General features: G+C 49.2%; 1 protein-coding gene across 1 annotated transcript in view; it reads right to left on the reverse strand.

Moving 5' to 3' along the window:
* Positions 1-10,643: 10,643 nt before the first annotated feature.
* LOC131730421 (scavenger receptor cysteine-rich type 1 protein M130-like) overlaps positions 10,644-20,000 on the reverse strand; it is a 28,095-nt gene continuing 18,738 nt past the window's right edge. Inside the window, exons 8-11 of the mRNA XM_059020491.1 lie at positions 14,939-14,989; positions 12,847-12,966; positions 11,134-11,247; positions 10,644-10,900 (exon numbers count right to left, since the gene is read on the reverse strand). Of these exons, the coding sequence (XP_058876474.1) occupies positions 11,174-11,247; positions 12,847-12,966; positions 14,939-14,989 (245 nt within the window). The 3' untranslated portion in view covers positions 10,644-10,900; positions 11,134-11,173. The remainder of the gene's footprint in view (positions 10,901-11,133; positions 11,248-12,846; positions 12,967-14,938; positions 14,990-20,000) is intronic.

Here is a 20,000-nt window from a genome sequence, read left to right on the forward strand (position 1 = left end):
CCTGTTCAGTTTGACGCTACAATATAATCCCTTCTTCTTGGGGTCTGTGTTAGTTTCATTAAGAGAGATTCTGATCCTCTCAGTAACTCGATACAGTCTGCACATATTTAACATATAATAATATTATTATTATTTATTTCTTAGCTGACGCCCTTATCCAGGGCGACTTACAATTGTTACAAGATATCACATTATTTTTTACATACAATTCCCCATTTATACAGTTGGGTTTTTACTGGAGCAATCTAGGTAAAGTACCTTGCTCAAGGGTACAACAGCAGTGTCCCCCACCTGGGATTGAACCCACGACCCTCCGGTCAAGAGTCCAGAGCCCTAACCACTACTCCACACTGCTGCCCACTTTACAGATATTTACAGATATTCCTACCTGCAGGGCCTGGCGTAGCAAGACAGCCAACCCCACACCAGAGTGACACCAGACCCAGTGAGAGAGAGAGAGACAGGGGGGCCCTAACACAGCCAGCCCCACACCAGCGCGACACCAAACCCAGTGAGAGAGAGAGACAGGGGGGCCCTAACACAGCCAGCCCCACACCAGCGCGACACCAAACCCAGTGAGAGAGAGAGACAGGGGGGCCCTAACACAGCCAGCCCCACACCAGAGCAACACCAAACCCAGCGAGAGAGAGAGACAGGGAGGACCCTAACACAGCCAGCCCCACACCAGAGCAACACCAAACCCAGCGAGAGAGAGAGACAGGGAGGACCCTAACACAGCCAGCCCCACACCAGAGCGACACCAAACCCAGCGAGAGAGAGAGAGACAGGGAGGACCCTAACACAGCCAGCCCCACACCAGAGCAACACCAAACCCAGCGAGAGAGAGAGAGACAGGGAGGACCCTAACACAGCCAGCCCCACACCAGAGCGACACCAAACCCAGCGAGAGAGAGAGACAGGGGGGCCCTAACACAGCCAGCCCCACACCAGAGCAACACCAAACCCAGCGAGAGAGAGAGACAGGGAGGACCCTAACACAGCCAGCCCCACACCAGAGCGACACCAAACCCAGCGAGAGAGAGAGAGACAGGGGGGCCCTAACACAGCCAGCCCCACACCAGCGCGACACCAAACCCAGTGAGAGAGAGAGACAGGGGGGCCCTAACACAGCCAGCCCCACACCAGCGCGACACCAAACCCAGTGAGAGAGAGAGACAGGGGGGCCCTAACACAGCCAGCCCCACACCAGAGCAACACCAAACCCAGCGAGAGAGAGAGACAGGGAGGACCCTAACACAGCCAGCCCCACACCAGAGCGACACCAAACCCAGCGAGAGAGAGAGAGACAGGGAGGACCCTAACACAGCCAGCCCCACACCAGAGCAACACCAAACCCAGCGAGAGAGAGAGAGACAGGGAGGACCCTAACACAGCCAGCCCCACACCAGAGCGACACCAAACCCAGCGAGAGAGAGAGAGACAGGGAGGACCCTAACACAGCCAGCCCCACACCAGAGCGACACCAAACCCAGCGAGAGAGAGAGAGACAGGGGGGCCCTAACACAGCCAGCCCCTCACCAGAGCAACACCAAACCCAGCGAGAGAGAGAGACAGGGGGGCCCTAACACAGCCAGCCCCACACCAGAGCAACACCAAACCCAGAGAGAGAGAGAGAGACAGGGGGGCCCTAACACAGCCAGCCCCACACCAGAGTGACACCAGACCCAGTGAGAGAGAGAGACAGGGGGGCCCTAACACAGCCAGCCCCACACCAGAGTGACACCAAACCCAGCGAGAGAGAGAGAGACAGGGGGGCCCTAACACAGCCAGCCCCACACCAGAGCAACACCAAACCCAGTGAGAGAGAGAGACAGCGGGGCCCTAACACAGCCAGCCCCACACCAGAGCGACACCAAACCCAGTGAGAGAGAGAGAGACAGGGAGGACCCTAACACAGCCAGCCCCACACCAGAGCAACACCAAACCCAGCGAGAGAGAGAGAGACAGGGAGGACCCTAACACAGCCAGCCCCACACCAGAGCGACACCAAACCCAGCGAGAGAGAGAGAGACAGGGAGGACCCTAACACAGCCAGCCCCACACCAGAGCGACACCAAACCCAGCGAGAGAGAGAGAGACAGGGGGGCCCTAACACAGCCAGCCCCTCACCAGAGCAACACCAAACCCAGCGAGAGAGAGAGACAGGGGGGCCCTAACACAGCCAGCCCCACACCAGAGCAACACCAAACCCAGAGAGAGAGAGAGAGACAGGGGGGCCCTAACACAGCCAGCCCCACACCAGAGTGACACCAGACCCAGTGAGAGAGAGAGACAGGGGGGCCCTAACACAGCCAGCCCCACACCAGAGCAACACCAAACCCAGCGAGAGAGAGAGACAGGGGGGCCCTAACACAGCCAGCCCCACACCAGAGTGACACCAGACCCAGTGAGAGAGAGAGACAGGGGGGCCCTAACACAGCCAGCCCCTCACCAGAGCAACACCAAACCCAGCGAGAGAGAGAGACAGGGGGGCCCTAACACAGCCAGCCCCACACCAGAGCAACACCAAACCCAGCGAGAGAGAGAGACAGGGGGGCCCTAACACAGCCAGCCCCACACCAGAGCAACACCAAACCCAGCGAGAGAGAGAGACAGGGGGGCCCTAACACAGCCAGCCCCACACCAGAGCAACACCAAACCCAGCGAGAGAGAGAGAGACAGGGGGGCCCTAACACAGCCAGCCCCACACCAGAGCAACACCAAACCCAGCGAGAGAGAGAGACAGGGGGGCCCTAACACAGCCAGCCCCACACCAGAGCAACACCAAACCCAGCGAGAGAGAGAGACAGGGAGGACCCTAACACAGCCAGCCCCACACCAGAGCGACACCAAACCCAGCGAGAGAGAGAGACAGGGAGGACCCTAACACAGCCAGCCCCTCACCAGAGCAACACCAAACCCAGTGAGAGAGAGAGAGACAGGGGGGCCCTAACACAGCCAGCCCCACACCAGAGTGACACCAAACCCAGCGAGAGAGAGAGAGACAGGGGGGCCCTAACACAGCCAGCCCCACACCAGAGTGACACCAAACCCAGCGAGAGAGAGAGAGACAGGGGGGCCCTAACACAGCCAGCCCCACACCAGAGTGACACCAAACCCAGCGAGAGAGAGAGAGACAGGGGGGCCCTAACACAGCCAGCCCCACACCAGAGCAACACCAAACCCAGCGAGAGAGAGAGACAGGGGGGCCCTAACACAGCCAGCCCCACACCAGAGCAACACCAAACCCAGTGAGAGAGAGAGACAGGGGGGCCCTAACACAGCCAGCCCCACACCAGAGCGACACCAAACCCAGTGAGAGAGAGAGACAGGGGGGCCCTAACACAGCCAGCCCCACACCAGCGCGACACCAAACCCAGCGAGAGAGAGAGACAGGGGGGCCCTAACACAGCCAGCCCCACACCAGAGTGACACCAAACCCAGTGAGAGAGAGAGACAGGGGGGCCCTAACACAGCCAGCCCCACACCAGAGCGACACCAAACCCAGCGAGAGAGAGAGACAGGGGGGCCCTAACACAGCCAGCCCCACACCAGAGCGACACCAAACCCAGCGAGAGAGAGAGACAGGGGGGCCCTAACACAGCCAGCCCCACACCAGAGTGACACCAAACCCAGTGAGAGAGAGAGACAGGGGGGCCCTAACACAGCCAGCCCCACACCAGAGCGACACCAAACCCAGCGAGAGAGAGAGACAGGGGGGCCCTAACACAGCCAGCCCCACACCAGCGCGACACCAAACCCAGCGAGAGAGAGAGACAGGGAGGACCCTAACACAGCCAGCCCCACACCAGCGCGACACCAAACCCAGCGAGAGAGAGAGACAGGGGGGCCCTAACACAGCCAGCCCCACACCAGAGCGACACCAAACCCAGTGAGAGAGAGAGACAGGGGGGCCCTAACACAGCCAGCCCCACACCAGAGTGACACCAAACCCAGTGAGAGAGAGAGACAGGGGGGCCCTAACACAGCCAGCCCCACACCAGAGCGACACCAAACCCAGTGAGAGAGAGAGACAGGGAGGACCCTAACACAGCCAGCCCCACACCAGAGCAACACCAAACCCAGTGAGAGAGAGAGACAGGGGGGCCCTAACACAGCCAGCCCCACACCAGAGCGACACCAAACCCAGTGAGAGAGAGAGACAGGGATGTGAGTTTCTAACCCTGTTTGGGACACCCGGAAAATAATCAGTTTTTGTTTTAAAGCTACAATGACTTCACTTCTGGTAAACTGATACTGAGATTGATATTTAAGAGTAAGGCTGAGGCATTCCGTACCCAGGCCTGTACTGGGGCCTCGAACTGGGCTGCTGAGGGAAGACGTAGCTCTGGGTAGGATAGGGGGCTCTGTTCTGGGGGGGCCCACCGGGAAAGGAGGGCTGGAGGGGGTACGGGCACTGAGAGGGAGCTCTCGGCCCCAAATAAACACCCGGGCCCACGGACGGAGAAAGAGGAGAGGGGAGGGGAGGAGGAGGGGAGGGGGAGAGAGGAGAGGAGAGGAGAGGGAGAGAGAGAGGAGGGGGGGAGGGGGGAGAGAGGAGATGGGAGGGGAGGAGAGGAGAGGGAGAGAGAGAGGAGGGGGAGGGGAGGGGAGGGGGAGAGAGAGGTGAGAGGGGAGAAATTAATTACAACCAGCCTGTCAGTGACATCATCGCTACGGCTGCACATCCCCGGTCAGAGCTCTCAGTGTGAGGGGAGAGTCTCTGACAGGGACGCGCATCAACACCATGGACAGAACAGCACAGGGCAAGAAACCCCAGAGAAGAGTTTAATGAGAATCTGATAAGCAGAGGGGAGAGAGGAGGGAGCGAGGGGGGGGGGGGGAGGGAAGAAAGAGGGAGAGAGGAGGGAGAGGGGAGAGAGAGAGGAGGGAGGAGGGAGAGGGGGGAGGAGGGAGAGGGGAGAGAGATAGTTCAGCTCTTCACCTCTGATTCTTCCTCGATTTTGGCGCCCTCTGTCTGCAGCAAAGACAGCAGCACGTCTGGACTGAAGGAGCTGAGTTTACTGTCTGAGGAGAGAGAGAGAGAGAGAGAGAGAGAGAGAGAGAGAGAGAGAGAGAGAGAGAGAGAGAGAGAGATTACAAGAGCAGTAATACACACACACACACACAAACACACACACACACACACACACACATCATTATAGCGGTAACAAGCTCAGGTGTGTCTTATTATTAAATTCCTCGTGAAACCAGGACTGGATCACACTGCTGTGCAGCGGGAGTCTCATTCCCAGCCCTAATAATAATAATAATAATAATAATAATAATAATAATAATAATAATAATAATAATAAGAGCAATAGTGCCAGAACTGACTGTGTCTCTCTGCTTAACCAAATTGTGTCTCTCTTTCATTCTCTGTTTCTGTCTAATACTAACTATAATAACAGCAGTGATCTCCACCGTGTCTCTTACCCAGCTCCTCACAGCGCCCCCTGCAGTCTCTGCAGCCCCCTGCAACTCTCTGATAACTAGAACAGCAGTGACCTCCACCCTGTGCCTCTTACCCAGCTCCTCACAGCGCCCCCTGCAGTCTCTGCAGCTCCCTGCACCTCTCTGATAACTAGAACAGCAGTGATCTCCACCCTGTGTCTCTTACCCAGCTCCTCACAGCGCCCCCTGCAGTCTGTGCAGCTCCCTACACCTCTCTGATAACTATAACAGCAGTGATCTCCACCCTGTGTCTCTTACCCAGTTCCTCACAGCGCCCCCTGCAGTCTGTCTCCAGTCTGTGCAGCTCCCTGCACCTCTCTGATAACTAGAACAGCAGTGATCTCCACCCTGTGTCTCTTACCCAGCTCCTCACAGCGCCCCCTGCAGTCTGTCTCCAGTCTGTGCAGCTCCCTGCACCTCTCTGATAACTAGAACAGCAGTGATCTCCACCCTGTGTCTCTTACCCAGCTCCTCACAGCGCCCCCTGCAGTCTGTGCAGCTCCCTGCACCTCTCTGATAACTAGAACAGCAGTGATCTCCACCCTGTGTCTCTTACCCAGCTCCTCACAGTGCCCCCTGCAGTCTCTGCAGCTCCCTGCACCTCTCTGATAACTATAACAGCAGTGATCTCCACCCTGTGTCTCTTACCCAGCTCCTCACAGCGCCCCCTGCAGTCTGTGCAGCTCCCTGCACCTCTCTGATAACTAGAACAGCAGTGATCTCCACCCTGTGTCTCTTACCCAGCTCCTCACAGCGCCCCCTGCAGTCTGTCTCCAGTCTGTGCAGCTCCCTGCACCTCTCTGATAACTAGAACAGCAGTGATCTCCACCCTGTGTCTCTTACCCAGCTCCTCACAGCGCCCCCTGCAGTCTGTGCAGCTCCCTGCACCTCTCTGATAACTAGAACAGCAGTGATCTCCACCCTGTGTCTCTTACCCAGCTCCTCACAGTGCCCCCTGCAGTCTCTGCAGCTCCCTGCACCTCTCTGATAACTATAACAGCAGTGATCTCCACCCTGTGTCTCTTACCCAGCTCCTCACAGCGCCCCCTGCAGTCTGTGCAGCTCCCTGCACCTCTCTGATAACTAGAACAGCAGTGATCTCCACCCTGTGTCTCTTACCCAGCTCCTCACAGCGCCCCCTGCAGTCTGTCTCCAGTCTGTGCAGCTCCCTGCACCTCTCTGATAACTAGAACAGCAAATCTTTTATGAGACAAGTTTTTGTATTATTGAATGACCCCAACTCATCTATTGAAGTTGCATGGACTTTCAATATTGATGGTAGTGATTATGTTATAAGAGGCTGTGTGGTCCAGTGGTTAAAGAAAAGGGCTTGTAACCAGGAGGTCCCCGGTTCAAATCCCACCTCAGCCACTGACTCACTGACCCTGAGCAAGTCACTGAACCTCCTTGTGCTCCGTCCTTCAGGATGAGACGTCAAACAAACGAGCTCCTATTGGAAGTGACTCTGCAGCAGCCACTGACTCCCTGTGTGTGTGTGTGACCCTTAGCAAGTCACTGAACCTCCTTGTGCTCCATCCTTCAGGATGAGACGTCAAACAAACAAGCTCCTATTGGAAGTGACTCTGCAGCAGCCACTGACTCCCTGTGTGTGTGTGAGACCCTGAGCAAGTCACTGAACCTCCTTGTGCTCCGTCTTTCGGGTGAGACGTAATTGTAAGTGACTCTGCAGCTGATGCATACTTCACACACCCTAGTCTCTGTAAGTCGGATAAAGGCGTCTGCTAAATAAACAAATAATAAAGTGTGTCACGTGAATGCGCTAAAGACACTGCCTGACACCAGGGGGAGAGCTCATGTAGACTGTGTAGTACTGCTCCGGCCTGGAGGTCCTTATATAAACCATCTTTGACTAAGCGCTCAGGAGATCTACAGTGGCACATTCTTCATGGCATCATAGCCACTGGGCGCCACGTCCACCGAATTGACCCTGCGGTTAGCAAAGACTGCGGTTTTTGTGGGAAGGAAGAAACACTGTTTCACATTTTTACTGACTGCAGAAGGCTGGAGCCCTTGTTTAATGCTATAGCTGAATTCTTTAAATGTGATTTTTTACTGAAGAATTATATTCATTTTTAATTTTCCTTACAGTCACAAGACACGATTTAAAAGTGCTTTAATTCATTTTATATTTGGAGAAGGAAAACTAGCAATCTGGAGAAAACAAGCTGCAGGGGTCGGGAATTTATAACGCTGCATTAATGTGGAAATTGTTGTTGAAAACAAGAATTCAAATTGATTTTGCTTATTTTTCTTTAGTCCGTGACTTACAGAGTTTTCAGCAGCGTTGGTGTGTGAATGAGGGATTGTGTGTGCTGGGGGAGGAGGGACAGCTACAGTTTTTTGTGTGAAATAATGTGGATGTATTTATGTGCATGCATATACATATTTTTATATAATTGGGAAAAATATATATATTATATAATTTAGATCTGTTTTATTAATAACCTTGTTTATCGTTTTAAAAAAAGAGAAGTTGTGTTCATTGTAAATTGTTAATTATTCTATTTTAATTTGTTTTTTCAAAATGGTTCAATAAAGGACCCTTAAAAGTCGAGCCTCTCTCTCTCTCTCTCTCTCTCTCTCTCTCTCTCTCTCTCTCTCTCTCTCTCTCTCTCTCTCTCTCTCCTCAGACAGTAAACAGCTCCTTGCTGCAGACAGAGGGCGCCAAAATCGAGGAAGAATCGGAGGTGAGGATCTGAACTATCTCTCTCCCCCCTCCCTCTCCCCTCTCCCTCCCTCCTCCCACCCCTCTCCCCTTTCCCTCCTCCCTCCCCTCTCCCTCCTCCCCTCTCTCTCCCCCCTCCCTCCTTCCCTCTCCCCTCTCCCCTCTCCTTATCACATTCTCATTAAACTCTTCTCTGGCATTTCTTACCCTGTGCTGTTCTGTCACACTGAGAGCTCTGACCAGGGATGTGCAGCTGTGGGGATGATGTCACTGACAGGTGGGTTTATATTGCTGGGATGGGGGGTGGATGATGTCACACTCTCTGGTGTGGGGCTGGCTGTGTTAGGGCCCCCCTGTCTCTCTCTCTCACTGGGTTTGGTGTCGCCCTGGTGTGGGGCTGGCTGTGTTAGGGCCCCCCTGTCTCTCTCTCTCGCTGGGTTTGGTGTGTTAGGGCCCCCCTGTCTCTCTCTCTCGCTGGGTTTGGTGTGTTAGGGCCCCCCTGTCTCTCTCTCTCACTGGGTTTGGTGTCGCTCTGGTGTGGGGCTGGCTGTGTTAGGGCCCCCCTGTCTCTCTCTCTCGCTGGGTCTGGTGTCGCTCTGGTGTGGGGCTGGCTGTGTTAGGGCCCCCCTGTCTCTCTCTCTCACTGGGTTTGGTGTTGCTCTGGTGTGGGGCTGGCTGTGTTAGGGCCCCCCTGTCTCTCTCTCACTGGGTTTGGTGTCACTCTGGTGTGGGGCTGGCTGTGTTAGGGCCCCCCTGTCTCTCTCTCTCTCACTGGGTTTGGTGTCGCTCTGGTGTGGGGCTGGCTGTGTTAGGGCCCCCCTGTCTCTCTCTCTCACTGGGTTTGGTGTTGCTCTGGTGTGGGGCTGGCTGTGTTAGGGCCCCCCTGTCTCTCTCTCTCACTGGGTTTGGTGTCGCTCTGGTGTGGGGCTGGCTGTGTTAGGGCCCCCCTGTCTCTCTCTCTCTCACTGGGTTTGGTGTCGCTCTGGTGTGGGGCTGGCTGTGTTAGGGCCCCCCTGTCTCTCTCTCTCACTGGGTTTGGTGTCGCTCTGGTGTGGGGCTGGCTGTGTTAGGGCCCCCCTGTCTCTCTCTCTCACTGGGTTTGGTGTCGCTCTGGTGTGGGGCTGGCTGTGTTAGGGCCCCCCTGTCTCTCTCTCTCACTGGGTTTGGTGTCGCTCTGGTGTGGGGCTGGCTGTGTTAGGGCCCCCCTGTCTCTCTCTCTCGCTGGGTTTGGTGTTGCTCTGGTGTGGGGCTGGCTATGTTGGGGCCCCCCTGTCTCTCTCTCTCACTGGGTCTGGTGTTGCTCTGGTGTGGGGCTGGCTGTGTTAGGGCCCCCCTGTCTCTCTCTCTCGCTGGGTTTGGTGTTGCTCTGGTATGGGGCTGGCTGTGTTAGGGCCCCCCTGTCTCTCTCTCTCTCACTGGGTTTGGTGTCGCTCTGGTGTGGGGCTGGCTGTGTTAGGGCCCCCCTGTCTCTCTCTCTCTCACTGGGTTTGGTGTTGCTCTGGTGTGGGGCTGGCTGTGTTAGGGCCCCCCTGTCTCTCTCTCTCGCTGGGTTTGGTGTCGCTCTGGTGTGGGGCTGGCTGTGTTAGGGCCCCCCTGTCTCTCTCTCTCTCACTGGGTCTGGTGTCACTCTGGTGTGGGGCTGGCTGTGTTAGGGCCCCCCTGTCTCTCTCTCTCTCACTGGGTTTGGTGTCGCTCTGGTGTGGGGTTGGCTGTCTTGCTACGCCAGGCCCTTTAGGTAGGAATGTCTGTAAATGTTTCGGTTTATATTTTTACATCAGGTGTAAAAAAAAAAAATGTTTTTCAATAAATATATCTTGAGTTAAATATACAGAGTGTATCGAGTTACTGAGAGGATCAGAATCTCTCTTAATGAAACTAACACAGACCCCAAGAAGAAGGGATTATATTGTAGCGTCAAACTGAACAGGATTGTGGAGCTCTGTCTGTCTGTCTGTCTGTCTGTCTGCAGCTTTAATGAAACTAAACTCTTTTCAGAATGTAGTAAACTAACACAGACACCAAGAAGAAGGGATTATATTGTAGCGTCAAACTGAACAGGATTGTGGGGCTCTGTCTGTCTGTCTGTCTGTCTGTCTGTCTGTCTGCAGCTTTAATGAAACTAAACTCTTTTCAGAATGTAGTAAACTAACACAGACCCCAAGAAGAAGGGATTATATTGTAGCGTCAAACTGAACAGGATTGTGGGGCTCTGTCTGTCTGTCTGTCTGTCACACAGTGCACTGTCTCACATTCGTTTGAGTTTGAAAAAGAAAAAATGAAACGTTTGTTAAAAATATATTTTTTTAATAGCAGGTTTTACACAAGCAGGTTTATTTTTACAAGCAATCGCAGGTGAGTCATTAAAAAAATCACGTAACCATCTTCAAAAGTCGTTCTCATCTCTTTATTTTTCCCCTCCTCCTCCTTCTCCTCCTCCACTCCTCCCCTTCTCTCCTCTTCCTCTCCTCCTCTCCTCGTCCTCCTCTTCTCTCCTCCTCTCCTCCTCCTCTCCTCTTCCTCCTCTTCCTCCTCTCCTCTTCCTCTTCTCTCCTCTTCCTCTTCTCTCCTCTTCCTCTTCCTCTCTTCCTCTTCTCCTCCTCTTCCTCCTCCTCTCCTCATGTGTTTTTTTGCTTCAGTCGTTTCTGAGCGTTTCTTGCTTCTGTCGCTTTTCCAATAAATCAAGTTCTTACCAATTAAAAAAAAAAATTAATATCTGCCTTTACCCTGGATTTCATTGGTTTTTGGGGAGCAGCTGAAAATCTGAAGAAAAAAAACAGTTTAGAAATTAATTTGTCCAATCGCCTCCCTCCTCTCACCCCCTCACCCCCTCACCCCCTCTCCCTCTGCCCCTCACCCCCTCTCCCTACCCCTCCCTCCCCCTGCCTCCCTCTCCCCCCTCCCTCCTGTCCCTGTCTCTTATGGTACAGGTCTGCTGTCTTTCTCCTCACTAGACTAACAGCCGTGTCCACTCCACCCTGTTCAAATGGACTCACCTGATTGGTTGAAAGCAAAGCAGGGTCACGACCTCTGTGACTAATAGAAATCGTATTCGCTGTTTCCAGCAGAAGAATTCTCGCTGGTGACATTGACCAGCATTCTCTCAAGCGCTGTGAAGAAAATACACATTCAGTCTTTAAAATCCATTCTCTCACCTCTTATTAGCTTTATTAACATGATCACCGGCCCCTCCCTTTAAAGGAGCGCTGACCATCTTTAAAATCCATTCTCTCGCCTCTTATTAGCTTTATTAACATTATCACCGGCCCCTCCTCCCTTTAAAGGAGTGCTGACCATCTTTAAAATCCATTCTCTCGCCTCTTATTAGCTTTATTAACATTATCACCGGCCCCTCCTCCCTTTAAAGGAGCGCTGACCATCTTTAAAATCCATTCTCTCGCCTCTTATTAGCTTTATTAACATTATCACCGGCCCCTCCTCCCTTTAAAGGAGTGCTGACCATCTTTAAAATCCATTCTCTCCCCTCTTATTAGCTTTATTAACATGATCACCGGCCCCTCCCTTTAAAGGAGCGCTGACCATCTTTAAAATCCATTCTCTCACCTCTTATTAGCTTTATTAACATGATCACCGGCCCCTCCTCCCTTTAAAGGAGCGCTGACCATCTTTAAAATCCATTCTCTCACCTCTTATTAGCTTTATTAACATGATCACTGGCCCCTCCCTTTAAAGGAGCGCTGACCATCTTTAAAATCCATTCTCTCGCCTCTTATTAGCTTTATTAACATTATCACCGGCCCCTCCTCCCTTTAAAGGAGTGCTGACCATCTTTAAAATCCATTCTCTCGCCTCTTATTAGCTTTATTAACATTATCACCGGCCCCTCCTCCCTTTAAAGGAGCGCTGACCATCTTTAAAATCCATTCTCTCGCCTCTTATTAGCTTTATTAACATTATCACCGGCCCCTCCTCCCTTTAAAGGAGTGCTGACCATCTTTAAAATCCATTCTCTCCCCTCTTATTAGCTTTATTAACATGATCACCGGCCCCTCCCTTTAAAGGAGCGCTGACCATCTTTAAAATCCATTCTCTCACCTCTTATTAGCTTTATTAACATGATCACCGGCCCCTCCTCCCTTTAAAGGAGCGCTGACCATCTTTAAAATCCATTCTCTCACCTCTTATTAGCTTTATTAACATGATCACTGGCCCCTCCCTTTAAAGGAGCGCTGATCATCTTTAAAATCCATTCTCTCACCTCTTATTAGCTTTATTAACAAGATCACCGGCCCCTCCCTTTAAAGGAGCGCTGACCATCTTTAAAATCCATTCTCTCACCTCTTATTAGCTTTATTAACATGATCACCGGCCCCTCCCTTTAAAGGAGCTCTGACCATCTTTAAAATCCATTCTCTCACCTCTTATTAGCTTTATTAACATGATCACCGGCCCCTCCCTTTAAAGGAGCGCTGACCATCTTTAAAATCCATTCTCTCACCTCTTATTAGCTTTATTAACACGATCACCGGCCCCTCCCTTTAAAGGAGCGCTGACCATCTTTAAAATCCATTCTCTCACCTCGTGTGTGTTTTAATTTTTTTTTTACCACTTTTTTTAAAATTGCATTCCCTGCCCTAAGATGGCTTCCCGTGTACCTGCATGGACCTCTCAGAACTACATTTCCCACGGAACACAATAAAAGAAAAAGCTCCTTATATACCCGTTCAGCGTAGCCTCTCCCTGTTTACCTGGGTAGGCGGGGGAGTGTCTCTTGGGGGTGGGCGTGGTCGTGTACTCATTCTCAGTGTTCGGACCGGAGGGGGGTCTCGGACTGGGCTGAAGTGCATTCCGACTCCGATGGAAGGACACTGAGAGAGAGAGAGAGAGGAGAGGAGAGGGAGAGGGAGAGATGGAGAGGGAGAGATGGAGAGGGAGAGAGAGGAGAGAGAGAGAAAGAGAGCAGAGAGGAGAGGAGGAGAGTGAGAGGAGAGGAGAGAGAAAGAGAGTGAGAGGAGAGAGGGAGAGGGAGAGAGAGAGGAGACAGAGAAAGAGAGAGCAGAGAGGAGAGGAGAGAGAGAAAGAAAGAGAGAGAGGAGAGGAGAGAGGGAGACAGAGAGAGGAGAGGAGAGAGAGAGAGGAGAGGAGAGAGGAGAGCGAGAGAAAGAGGAGGGGAGAGGGAGTGGGAGACAGAGAGAGGAGAGGAGAGCAGAGAGAGAGTGAGGAGAGGGAGAGGGAGGAGTGAGAGAGAGGAGAGGAGAGAGAGAGGGGAGAGAGATTGAGAGAGAGAGAGAGAGGAGAGCGAGAGAAAGAGGAGGGGAGAGGGAGTGGGAGACAGAGAGGGAGAGGGAGGAGTGAGAGAGGAGAGGAGAGAGAGAGAGAGAGAGAGAGAGGAGAGGGAGAGAGGGGAGAGTATTAAAAAAGAAAAACAAATATCACCTTTTAATGGAAACATAATTTTTCTCACCCCCATTGCAGAGCTGGTTGTAGTTAGTGGTTCTTCCTGTTTATACACTGAAGATGCTGAGAAAGACTTCTAGTGCAAACGTTTGCCATTGAATTTACACTGAAGACGCTGAGAAAGTCTTCTAGTGGAAACGTTTGCCATTGAATTCACACTGAAGACGCTGAGAAAGTCTTCTAGTGGAAACGTTTGCCATTGAATTTACACTGAATACGCTGAGAGAGACTTCTAGAGGAAACGTTTGCCGTTGAATTTACACTGAAGACGCTGAGAAAGACTTCTAGTGGAAACGTTTGCCATTAAATTTACACTGAAGACGCTGAGAGAGACTTCTAGTGGAAACGTTTGCCATTGAATTTACACTGAAGACGCTGAGAGAGACTTCTAGTGGAAACGTTTGCCATTGAATTTACACTGAAGACGCTGAGAGAGACTTCTAGTGGAAATGTTTGCCATTGAATTTACACTGAAGATGCTGAAAAAGACTTCTAGTGGAAACGTTTGCCATTGAATTTACACTGAAGACGCTGAGAAAGACTTCTAGTGGAAACGTTTGCCATTGAATTTACACTGAAGACGCTGAGAAAGTCTTCTAGTGGAAACGTTTGCCATTGAATTCACACTGAAGACGCTGAGAAAGTCTTCTAGTGGAAACGTTTGCCATTGAATTTACACTGAAGACGCTGAGAGAGACTTCTAGAGGAAACGTTTGCCGTTGAATTTACACTGAAGACGCTGAGAAAGACTTCTAGTGGAAACGTTTGCCATTAAATTTACACTGAAGACGCTGAGAGAGACTTCTAGTGGAAACGTTTGCCATTGAATTTACACTGAAGACGCTGAGAGAGACTTCTAGTGGAAACGTTTGCCATTGAATTTACACTGAAGACGCTGAGAGAGACTTCTAGTGGAAATGTTTGCCATTGAATTTACACTGAAGATGCTGAAAAAGACTTCTAGTGGAAACGTTTGCCATTGAATTTACACTGAAGACGCTGAGAAAGACTTCTAGTGGAAACGTTTGCCATTGAATTTACACTGAAGATGCTGAGAAAGACTTCTAGTGGAAACGTTTGCCATTGAATTTACACTGAAGATGCTGAGAAAGACTTCTAGTGGAAACGTTTGCCATTGAATTTACACTGAAGATGCTGAGAAAGACTTCTAGTGGAAACGTTTGCCATTGAATTCACACTGAAGACTCTGAGAAAGACTTCTAGTGGAAACGTTTGCCATTGAATTTACACTGAAGACGCTGAGAGAGACTTCTAGTGGAAACGTTTGCCATTGAATTTACACTGAAGACGCTGAGACACTTCTAGTGGAAACGTTTGCCATTGAATTTACACTGAAGACGCTGAGAGTTTGTTTTCACTCACCACTCTGACTCTGTGTTGGTCCGATCCATTCCCTTTCATTCTTTCTAAAGACTGAAGACAAAAATAAACACAAAAAATCAATTTAGACATTCTAGACTAAAAACAACCTCAGATTACTGAAAAATAACTGAAAAGATTCTAAAGATGGTCAGCGCTCCTTTAAAGGGAGGGGTCAGTGATCATGTTAATAAAGCTAATAAGAGGTGAGAGAATGGATTTTAAAGATGGTCAGCGCTCCTTTAAAGGGAGGGGCCGGTGATCATGTTAATAAAGCTAATAAGAGATGAGAGAATGGATTTTAAAGATGATCAGCGCTCCTTTAAAGGGAGGGTCCGGTGATCATGTTAATAAAGCTAATAAGAGGCGAGAGAATGGATTTTAAAGATGGTCAGCGCTCCTTTAAAGGGAGGGGCCAGTGATCATGTTAATAAAGCTAATAAGAGGTGAGAGAATGGATTTTAAAGATGGTCAGCGCTCCTTTAAAGGGAGGGGTCAGTGATCATGTTAATAAAGCTAATAAGAGATGAGAGAATGGATTTTAAAGATGATCAGCGCTCCTTTAAAGGGAGGGTCCGGTGATCATGTTAATAAAGCTAATAAGAGGCGAGAGAATGGATTTTAAAGATGGTCAGCGCTCCTTTAAAGGGAGGGGCCAGTGATCATGTTAATAAAGCTAATAAGAGGTGAGAGAATGGATTTTAAAGATGGTCAGCGCTCCTTTAAAGGGAGGGGTCAGTGATCATGTTAATAAAGCTAATAAGAGATGAGAGAATGGATTTTAAAGATGATCAGCGCTCCTTTAAAGGGAGGGTCCGGTGATCATGTTAATAAAGCTAATAAGAGGCGAGAGAATGGATTTTAAAGATGGTCAGCGCTCCTTTAAAGGGAGGGGCCAGTGATCATGTTAATAAAGCTAATAAGAGGTGAGAGAATGGATTTTAAAGATGGTCAGCGCTCCTTTAAAGGGAGGGGCCGGTGATCATATTAATAAAGCTAATAAGAGGCGAGAGAATGGATTTTAAAGATGGTCAGCGCTCCTTTAAAGGGAGGGGCCGGTGATCCTGTTAATAAAGCTAATAAGAGGTGAGAGAATGGATTTTAAAGATGGTCAGCGCTCCTTTAAAAGGAGGGGTCAGTGATCATGTTAATAAAGCTAATAAGAGATGAGAGAATGGATTTTAAAGATGATCAGCGCTCCTTTAAAGGGAGGGTCCGGTGATCATGTTAATAAAGCTAATAAGAGGCGAGAGAATGGATTTTAAAGATGGTCAGCGCTCCTTTAAAGGGAGGGGCCAGTGATCATGTTAATAAAGCTAATAAGAGGTGAGAGAATGGATTTTAAAGATGGTCAGCGCTCCTTTAAAGGGAGGGGTCAGTGATCATGTTAATAAAGCTAATAAGAGATGAGAGAATGGATTTTAAAGATGATCAGCGCTCCTTTAAAGGGAGGGTCCGGTGATCATGTTAATAAAGCTAATAAGAGGCGAGAGAATGGATTTTAAAGATGGTCAGCGCTCCTTTAAAGGGAGGGGCCAGTGATCATGTTAATAAAGCTAATAAGAGGTGAGAGAATGGATTTTAAAGATGGTCAGCGCTCCTTTAAAGGGAGGGGCCGGTGATCATATTAATAAAGCTAATAAGAGGCGAGAGAATGGATTTTAAAGATGGTCAGCGCTCCTTTAAAGGGAGGGGCCGGTGATCCTGTTAATAAAGCTAATAAGAGGTGAGAGAATGGATTTTAAAGATGGTCAGCGCTCCTTTAAAAGGAGGGGTCAGTGATCATGTTAATAAAGCTAATAAGAGGTGAGAGAATGGATTTTAAAGATGGTCAGTGCTCCTTTAAAGGGAGGGGCCGGTGATCATGTTAATAAAGCTAATAAGAGGTGAGAGAATGGATTTTAAAGATGGTCAGCGCTCCTTTAAAGGGAGGGGCCGGTGATCATGTTAATAAAGCTAATAAGAGGTGAGAGAATGGATTTTAAAGATGGTCAGCGCTCCTTTAAAGGGAGGGGCCGGTGATCATGTTAATAAAGCTAATAAGAGGTGAGAGAATGGATTTTAAAGATGGTCAGCGCTCCTTTAAAGGGAGGGGCCGGTGATCATGTTAATAAAGCTAATAAGAGGTGAGAGAATGGATTTTAAAGATGGTCAGCGCTCCTTTAAAAGGAGGAGCCGGTGATCATGTTAATAAAGCTAATAAGAGGTGAGAGAATGGATTTTAAAGATGGTCAGCGCTCCTTTAAAGGGAGGGGCCGGTGATCATGTTAATAAAGCTAATAAGAGGTGAGAGAATGGATTTTAAAGATGGTCAGCGCTCCTTTAAAGGGAGGGGCCGGTGATCATGTTAATAAAGCTAATAAGAGGTGAGAGAATGGATTTTAAAGATGGTCAGCGCTCCTTTAAAGGGAGGGGCCGGTGATCATGTTAATAAAGCTAATAAGAGGTGAGAGAATGGATTTTAAAGATGGTCAGCGCTCCTTTAAAGGGAGGGGCCGGTGATCATGTTAATAAAGCTAATAAGAGGTGAGAGAATGGATTTTAAAGATGGTCAGCGCTCCTTTAAAGGGAGGGGCCGGTGATCATGTTAATAAAGCTAATAAGAGGTGAGAGAATGGATTTTAAAGATGGTCAGCGCTCCTTTAAAGGGAGGGGCCGGTGATCATGTTAATAAAGCTAATAAGAGGTGAGAGAATGGATTTTAAAGATGGTCAGCGCTCCTTTAAAAGGAGGAGCCGGTGATCATGTTAATAAAGCTAATAAGAGGTGAGAGAATGGATTTTAAAGATGGTCAGCGCTCCTTTAAAGGGAGGGGCCGGTGATCATGTTAATAAAGCTAATAAGAGGTGAGAGAATGGATTTTAAAGATGGTCAGCGCTCCTTTAAAAGGAGGAGCCGGTGATCATGTTAATAAAGCTAATAAGAGGTGAGAGAATGGATTTTAAAGATGGTCAGCGCTCCTTTAAAGGGAGGGGCCGGTGATCATGTTAATAAAGCTAATAAGAGGTGAGAGAATGGATTTTAAAGATGGTCAGCGCTCCTTTAAAGGGAGGGGCCGGTGATCATGTTAATAAAGCTAATAAGAGGTGAGAGAATGGATTTTAAAGATGGTCAGCGCTCCTTTAAAGGGAGGGGCCGGTGATCATGTTAATAAAGCTAATAAGAGGTGAGAGAATGGATTTTAAAGATGGTCAGCGCTCCTTTAAAGGGAGGGGCCGGTGATCATGTTAATAAAGCTAATAAGAGGTGAGAGAATGGATTTTAAAGATGGTCAGCGCTCCTTTAAAAGGAGGAGCCGGTGATCATGTTAATAAAGCTAATAAGAGGTGAGAGAATGGATTTTAAAGATGGTCAGCGCTCCTTTAAAGGGAGGGGCCGGTGATCATGTTAATAAAGCTAATAAGAGGTGAGAGAATGGATTTTAAAGATGGTCAGCGCTCCTTTAAAGGGAGGGGCCGGTGATCATGTTAATAAAGCTAATAAGAGGTGAGAGAATGGATTTTAAAGATGGTCAGCGCTCCTTTAAAGGGAGGGGCCGGTGATCATGTTAATAAAGCTAATAAGAGGTGAGAGAATGGATTTTAAAGATGGTCAGCGCTCCTTTAAAGGGAGGGGCCGGTGATCATGTTAATAAAGCTAATAAGAGGTGAGAGAATGGATTTTAAAGATGGTCAGCGCTCCTTTAAAAGGAGGAGCCGGTGATCATGTTAATAAAGCTAATAAGAGGTGAGAGAATGGATTTTAAAGATGGTCAGCGCTCCTTTAAAGGGAGGGGCCGGTGATCATGTTAATAAAGCTAATAAGAGGTGAGAGAATGGATTTTAAAGATGGTCAGCGCTCCTTTAAAAGGAGGAGCCGGTGATCATGTTAATAAAGCTAATAAGAGGTGAGAGAATGGATTTTAAAGATGGTCAGCGCTCCTTTAAAGGGAGGGGCCGGTGATCATGTTAATAAAGCTAATAAGAGGTGAGAGAATGGATTTTAAAGATGGTCAGCGCTCCTTTAAAGGGAGGGGCCGGTGATCATGTTAATAAAGCTAATAAGAGGTGAGAGAATGGATTTTAAAGATGGTCAGCGCTCCTTTAAAGGGAGGGGCCGGTGATCATGTTAATAAAGCTAATAAGAGGTGAGAGAATGGATTTTAAAGATGGTCAGCGCTCCTTTAAAGGGAGGGGCCGGTGATCATGTTAATAAAGCTAATAAGAGGTGAGAGAATGGATTTTAAAGATGGTCAGCGCTCCTTTAAAAGGAGGAGCCGGTGATCATGTTAATAAAGCTAATAAGAGGTGAGAGAATGGATTTTAAAGATGGTCAGCGCTCCTTTAAAGGGAGGGGCCGGTGATCATGTTAATAAAGCTAATAAGAGGTGAGAGAATGGATTTTAAAGATGGTCAGCGCTCCTTTAAAGGGAGGGGCCGGTGATCATGTTAATAAAGCTAATAAGAGGTGAGAGAATGGATTTTAAAGATGGTCAGCGCTCCTTTAAAGGGAGGGGCCGGTGATCATGTTAATAAAGCTAATAAGAGGTGAGAGAATGGATTTTAAAGATGGTCAGCGCTCCTTTAAAGGGAGGGGCCGGTGATCATGTTAATAAAGCTAATAAGAGGTGAGAGAATGGATTTTAAAGATGGTCAGCGCTCCTTTAAAGGGAGGGGCCGGTGATCATGTTAATAAAGCTAATAAGAGGTGAGAGAATGGATTTTAAAGATGGTCAGCGCTCCTTTAAAGGGAGGGGCCGGTGATCATGTTAATAAAGCTAATAAGAGGTGAGAGAATGGATTTTAAAGATGGTCAGCGCTCCTTTAAAGGGAGGGGCCGGTGATCATGTTAATAAAGCTAATAAGAGGTGAGAGAATGGATTTTAAAGATGGTCAGCGCTCCTTTAAAGGGAGGGGCCGGTGATCATGTTAATAAAGCTAATAAGAGGTGAGAGAATGGATTTTAAAGATGGTCAGCGCTCCTTTAAAGGGAGGGGCCGGTGATCATGTTAATAAAGCTAATAAGAGGTGAGAGTATTGATTTTAAAGATGGTCAGCGCTCCTTTAAAGGGAGGGGCCGGTGATCA

This window comes from Acipenser ruthenus, unplaced genomic scaffold (genome assembly GCF_902713425.1).
Source record: "Acipenser ruthenus unplaced genomic scaffold, fAciRut3.2 maternal haplotype, whole genome shotgun sequence".
NCBI classification, from domain to species: domain Eukaryota; kingdom Metazoa; phylum Chordata; class Actinopteri; order Acipenseriformes; family Acipenseridae; genus Acipenser; species Acipenser ruthenus.